Raw genomic sequence first — 7,156 nt, 5'->3', positions numbered from 1 at the left:
GAAAGGTTGAGTAGATACGGCCTGTCCTCATTGGTGTTTAGAAGAATAAGAGGTGACTTTATTGAAGATTATTAGAGGAACCTGACAGGGGAGATGCAGAGTGAAGTTGTTTCCCCGTGTGTGGGAGAGTGTATGACCAGAGGGGCATCATCTCAGAATAAGGGAGGCCTCCTATTGAAGTTGGAGATATGGAAGAATTTATTTTCTCTGAGGGGAGCTAATCTGTGGAATTTTTTTTACCACAGAGGGCTGTCAAAGCTGAGATGGTGATTTTTAATCAGGAAGGGGAATTGAGGGTGATGGGGGAGAGGTGGGGGGGAAGGCAGGAAAGTGGAGTTGAGGATGATCAGATCAGCTATACTCCCATTGAAGAGTAGAGCAGACTCGATGGGCTGAATGGCCTATTCCCACTCCTACTTTTTATGATCTTCACATTCTGAGGATAACCAGGTTACATGAACCGTGCAGTTGCAAAAACTTGCACAGAGTCAGGCCAAATAACACAGTAAGAGGCCACTCACAACCAAATGAGCTGTGGTAAGAAACTGGTCTCGGGATCTGAGCAGAGATGAATGTTGGTGATCTACCAATTACAGAACCCTCCTCATGAAGTTAACCCTCCTCAATCCCAGCAGCTAAATTTGGACAGAAAAACTGGGGCTATTCCAACAGCAATACGAGATGACATGTGATGTCTGTTAAACTGACAGACGCATTTCTGACTAATTGTCATTGACTGATGTATTCTCGATGGTGACCAGAGTGCCAACTCATCTCCTCTCTTCCGTTGCCAATTTCGATTTGCTTCCCTTTGAGTAGGCACTCTTGCAAAATGTCCTGATCAGTTTCAAGATGTCAACCGAAAGGCGCCATTTTCATTTGGCCAGATCACCGCAAGTGAAACTTGGTTTCCATCCTGTGTCAGTCTCTCCCCACATCCCCAATGCACCCCCCACCTCAACCTGGTCCCTTGGTTGACTCACTCTGGACAGTGACTTCTACCCAGAGGGACAGGAACGTCGAAAGGTTCTGGAAAATCGCACAGCGGTACCATCCCGAATCCATTAGGGTTGCTTGGTGGATGTGATAGACATTGTGAGGCATGGAATCAGGGTTCAGGAGGGTCTCATTTCTGTAGAAGGAAACTTGTCCTCTTCCACACACATGATCCTGGGTACACCGACAATTCAATGTGACGGAATCACCATCTCTCTGTAGTCTGGGATCCACTTGTAATGTCACCGGACTTTCTGAAATTGTTAGAGCGATTAAACGTTTTGTGACATAAACCATGGGATTTTGATTAATCATTTTCAATGTCTGTTGCTTGGATAACTGCTTCGCAGCTGTAGGGAGTGTAATAAGGTCAGTAGCGTGGACCTTATAGGAAATAAGTTCCCCGATTGGAGCTGTTTTCTTGGTCCAAATAGAGTTCTGGGTGAAAGGCATAAACGGGTGTGTCAGTGTTTCTGCTCACTCTCGAAGCGAGCCCTGAGCTAGTTGGGTCAGTGTCATGTACTATACAAGTGTAATTAAAAGGTGACTTGGTGACTAGATACTGGCCTCTGCGGAGTTATTTCAGCAGCAATTAACTGATGCATTTTCATCTCTGCATGTGATGTTAATCATTATCTCGCAAGTACTTTTGACACCATTCCTTCTAAAGCAGTTTAGAAACCTGGATATAGACTGAATGGCTTTATGGATCAGCGAATGTTTGCTGCATTTTGATTGCTTTTTGTACGAATGATTAGCAGTGCAGTTCTGAGAGACCCTTTGGGATGAGCAATCATAACATTATAGAATTCTTCAGTAGGATGTTGAGTGAGATTCTGGGACTAGGTTCCTGCATCTTATTAAGGAAAACTACAATGGTATGAGGTGTGAGTTGACTATGATAGTTGAGTTGATAGTCTAAGTGAGTGGGCAAAGGTCTGGCAGATGGAGTATAATGTTGATAAGTGTGAGGTCATCCATTTTGGTAGGAATAACAGCAAAATGGTAAATGGTAAAAAGTTGCAGCACGCTGCTGTGCAGAGGGACTTGGGTGTCCTTGTGCATGAGTCACTAAAAGTAGGATTACAGGTGCAGCAGGTAATTAGAAAGGCAAATGGAATTTTATCTGTCATTGCTAGGGGGCTAGAGTTTAAAAACAGGGAGGCTATGCTGCAGCTGTATAGGGTCGTGGTGAGGCCACACCTGGAGTACTGTGTGCAGTTTTGGTCTCCTTACTTGAGAAGGGATATAGTAGTACTCGAGGGGGTGCAGAGGAGATTCACTCGGTTGATTCCAGAGTTGAGAGGGTTGGATTATGAGAAGAGACTAAGTAGGCTGGGTTATACTCATTAGAATTCAGAAGAATGAGGGGAGATCTCATAGAAACATATAAGATTATGAAGGGAATAGATAAAGTGGGGGCAGGGAGGTTGTTTCCACTAGCAGGTGAAACTAGGACTAGGGGGCATAGTCTCAAAATAAAGGGAAGCAGATGTTGGACTGAGGTCAGGAGGAACTTCTTCACCCTCAGGGTTGTGAATCTGTGGAATTCCCTGCCCAGTGAAGCAGTTGAAGCTACCTCGCTGAATGTTTTTAAGGCAAGGCTAGGTAAATTTTTGAACAGTGAAGGAATTAAAGGTTATGGTGTGCGGGTGTGTAAGTGGAGCTGAGTCTCAAAAAGATCAGCCATGATCTTATTAAATGGCGGGGCAGGCTCGAGGGGCCAGATGGCCTACTCCTGCTCCTAGTTCTTATGTGCTAATGATGGATTGGGAAATGTTACCGAAAGGATTGACAGTGGGTAGGCAGTGCCAAACATTCAATGACAAATGGGTGAACTACAGAAATTATTTATTACAACCTGACTCAAGAGTGCAAAGAGAAGAGTGGCCAAACCATGGCTTCCGAAAGGAGTTGAAGATGGTATTAACTGAAAAAATAAAGGCATAAAAATTGGCAAGAAAGAGAAACAATAGCCCTGAGGATTGGGAACAGTTAAGATTTCAGCAAGAGAGGACTAAAGGATGCATTGAGAAAGGTAAACTAGAGAATGAGTGTAAGCTTGCAGGGAACAGAAAAAAACTGACTGTGAAAGCTTCTGCAAGTATGTAAAGAGAAGAAGTTTGGTGAAAACTAATGTAACTCTCTTGCAGTCAGAAACAGGGGACTTTATAATGGGGAACAAAGAAATGGCTGATAAACTAAATTCATAATTCAATTATGTCTTCACACAGGAGGATATAAAAAATGTGCTAGAAATGATAGTGAACAAAGAGATTGGTGAGATAGAAAAGGTAAAGAAATACTGCTGGGCAAATTGATGGGATTAAAGGGTGATAAATCCCCAGGGACTGACAACCTACATCCCAGAGTGCTAAAGTAACTGGCCTTAAAATTAATGGATGCATTGATGACCATGTTGCAAGATCCTACAGACTCTGAAACAGTTCCTACACATTACAGGGTAGCTGATGTAACCTTACTATTTAAAAAGGGAGGTAGAAACAAAACTGGGAATTATAGACCAGTCAGCCTGACATTGGTATTGAGTGTATCAGGGATTGGGAGATGTTGAGGGTTCAATATTAGCCATCATTTCAAGCCAACATGGGTCAGTTTAACCTGCATGGTGGGATAAAACCAGAAGCATTACAGCCAGCAACTGATGTCAGATCCAGCACCGTGCTGTTATCAGCTAGAATTAACTGCTCAGTTACTGCTTATTAATGCCAATCAATCAGCGTTATCCTTTTGGCACCTGAAGTTCATTTCCCTCTAGATTTCATGGGAATTAAATCAATCAAATTGTGTGACCAACTTACAAAATCCCATCCACATCAAATTTGGGGTGCTACATTAGTTTGGATAAAGGATTGGCTAGCCAATAGACAACAGACAGTCAGGATAAATGGATTTTTTTTCTGTTTGGCAAGTTATAATGAGCGGGGACCACAGGGTTAAGTCCTTGTCCCTAACAATTTATAATGTGTATGTATGACTTGGGTGAAGGGATAAAAGATAACACTGAAATAGTTGGGAAACAAAGCTGCAATGAAGAAATAACAAATAGAAATGGATAGGTTAGGTGAAGGTACCAACATTTGACGTGGAAAAGTGTGTGGTTGCCCATTGTAGTCAAAGGACTAGAAAGGCAACTTATTATTCAAGTGGGAGAGAAACTTCAGAGTGATCCAGTACAGAGGGATCTGGGTGTCCTTGTGCATGAATCTCAGAAAGCAGGCACACAGGATAGCAGGCAATAAGGAAGACAACTGGCAATTGCTAAAGGAATGGCACATATGAGAAAGGAAGTGTTGCTGCAACTGCATTAGTGTTTCTGCATCCAGAGTACTGTGTAGAGTTTTGGTCCTCTTACTTGAGAAGGGACGTAGTTGCATTGGAGACAGTTCAGAGGAGAATCACAAAATTGATTCCAGAGATGAGGAGTTTGTCTTATGAGGAGAGATTGAGCAGTATTGCCTGATGCTGTCTGGAGTTTAGGAGAATTTGAGGACAGCTAATTGAGGGATATAAGATAGTGAAGGGGGGGATTGACAAAGGAAATGGAGAGAGGATGTTTCCTCATGTGGGGCAATCTAGAACGAGAGGTCAAGGTGGCTCAGCAGTTAGCAATGCTGCCTCACAGTACGAGCGACTTGAGTTCAATTCCACACTCGGACAGCTGTGTGTGTGGAGTTTGCATGTTCTCCCTGTGCCTGTGGGTTTGCTCTAGGTGCTTTGGTTTCCATCCACAGTCCAAAGATGTGCAAGTTGGGTGGATTGGCCATGCTAAATTACCGTAGTGTTCAGGCACGTATAGGTTAGGAGGGTTAGCCAAAGGAAATGCAGGGTATGGGGATCAGTCTGGGTGGGATACTCTTTGAAGGGTTGGAATGGGCTCAATGGGCTGAATGGCTTGTTTCCACACTGTTTGAGATTCTATGGATTTCACCGGAATTAGTTTGGGGCAGATTGAAAACAGAGATGAGGAGGAATGTCTTCTCTCAAAGTGGGGGAAGGGGTGGTGCATGAAACTGTAGAAATTCACCCACCCTCCATAGTGTGTGGGGGATGCCGAGACACTGAATAAATTGAAGGAGGGGACAGATTTTTAATCAGTGATGGGTTAAAGGGAATGGGGGCAGGAAAGTGGAGTTGAGGCCAAGATGTGATCTACCACAGTCATACGGAATGGGGAGCAGGCTTTTGAATGACTGAATGGATTTCTCCTGCTCCTAGCCCTCACATTCTCAAAGTGACACGTACCTCGCACATCCACATGTATGTAAGCTGATGTGTACACAGGACCATTGGGATAATCAACAAAACGCACTTGACATCGATACCGTCCTGTATCTTCAAATGTAACCCGCTCCTTTTGAAAAGAAACACTTTTATTTATTGTCTGGATCTCAGCCATAACAGAACCTTCCCGATAAAATGTGTAAACGAACTTATTGTGCGTGGGGTAAGTGCAGTTACAACTCAGCCTCAATGTCTGTTCATACCACAGGGGTTCTGGCTCAGACTCAATCCTCATAGTCGAATCAGGAGCTGTCAAAACAGAAAGGACTCGAAATAATAACAGGATATAAGCACCAACCAGACCAATCAGCTACTTGCTGCTCATCAAATCTCCACTCGTACACACCCGCTTTGACTCCACCTCATCGTCCAACATGACTTTCTCTTCTGCTTCAGCAAGCAGCTGTGTAACCAATGCTTCCAATGTGTGTTAGAAAACTATTTTTCAGAACGGGCAGTGAGTTTTGCTTTCTCAGAGTCCTTTGTCCACTGTCCAAGATACAGAAAAAAAGATTGTGTAATTCCCAGAAGCATCCCATTGACAGAAAGAATACAGGAACTGGATATTCTTTAAATGGAGAAAGACTGCATAAAGCGATAGGACAGAGGAATTTGGGGAGTCTTCGTCCATGAATTACAACAAAAAAGCGAGCATCAAAGTTCAGCACGTCATAGGATGACTTGTCATTATTTTCAAAGGGAATGGCGTATAAAAGGTGGGAGGTTTTGCTAAAACTATACAGGGCATTAATCAGACCACAGATGCGATACAGTGAACAGTTTGGGCCCCACATCTAAAGAAGGACAGACTGGCATTGGAGGCAGTCTGGAGAATATTCACTCAGTTGATCCTGCATATGGAGAGACCACCTGGTGAGGAGGAGGTTTAGTAGGTTGGGCCTGTCCTCATTGAAGTTTAGAAGGAAGAGAGGCAACCTTATTGAACATTCTTAGAGGAACATGACAGGGGAGATACAGACATGGGTTCTTTCCCCTTGTGTGGGAGAGTCTGGGACCAAAGGGGCATAATCTCAGAATACAGGGGTGAGGCGCCCATTGAAGATGGAGATGAAGAGGAATTTCTTCTGTCCGAGGGGAACGAATCTGTGGAATTCTTTACCACAGAGGACTGTCGAGGTTGAGTTGTTGAGTATATTCAAGATTGAGATTTTTTAATCTGAAAGGGGAATCGAGGGTTATGGGGGAAAGTAGATGATCAGATCGGCCGCGATCTCATTGTGCGGTGGAGCAGACACAATGGGCTGAATAACCTCATTCTGATCCCATGTCTCCAGAATCTGAGAACGTCAGTGTGACAAGTCACTGCTCTGCCGAGATACCAGTTAGCACCGGCTACATGCGGACTAAGATACTGCTGAGGTCTACAGTTCCTTCTTTGATGCACCAATTTAATGTTTGAAAAGGAGAACCAACCATTTCATAATGTTCTGCATTCACTGTGGAAGAGAAACTGTGCAGTGGGAAGTATTTAACAAAGGATTAGAAGAATGCCTAACACATGGTCATGGAGTCACACAGCTCTGGAACAGACCCTTCAGTCCAACCTATCTATACTGACCATAATCCACAACTAAACTAGTTCCACCTGCCTGGGCTTGGCCCAGAGACCTGCAAATATTTCCTATTCATGCACTTAATCCAAATGTCTTTCAAATGTTGTATCTGTACCCACATCCACCACTTCCACTGGAAATTCATTCCAAATATGAACCACTCTCTATGTAAAAAAAATTGCCCTCATGTCATTTTCAAACCACTGTCCTGTCACTTTAAAAATATGCCCCATAGTCTTGAAATCCTTCATCCAAGCAAAAAAGACACCTTATGTATACCC

At 43.6% G+C, this 7,156-nt stretch overlaps 1 protein-coding gene across 1 annotated transcript in view; it reads right to left on the bottom strand.

Moving 5' to 3' along the window:
- The window catches only part of LOC109926817 (Fc receptor-like protein 5), a gene marked incomplete at its 5' end in the record, with an annotated part of 16,241 nt that overhangs the window by 5,780 nt on the left and 3,305 nt on the right, over positions 1 to 7,156 (bottom strand). The window contains 2 exons of the mRNA XM_048592285.1: positions 984 to 1,250; positions 5,263 to 5,550. Of these exons, the coding sequence (XP_048448242.1) occupies positions 984 to 1,250; positions 5,263 to 5,550 (555 nt within the window). The remainder of the gene's footprint in view (positions 1 to 983; positions 1,251 to 5,262; positions 5,551 to 7,156) is intronic.

Source organism: Rhincodon typus, unplaced genomic scaffold, assembly GCF_021869965.1.
Source record: "Rhincodon typus isolate 14 unplaced genomic scaffold, sRhiTyp1.1 hic_rhity00000970, whole genome shotgun sequence".
NCBI lineage: Eukaryota > Metazoa > Chordata > Chondrichthyes > Orectolobiformes > Rhincodontidae > Rhincodon > Rhincodon typus.
This window is presented reverse-complemented; position numbering and strand designations above follow the sequence as displayed.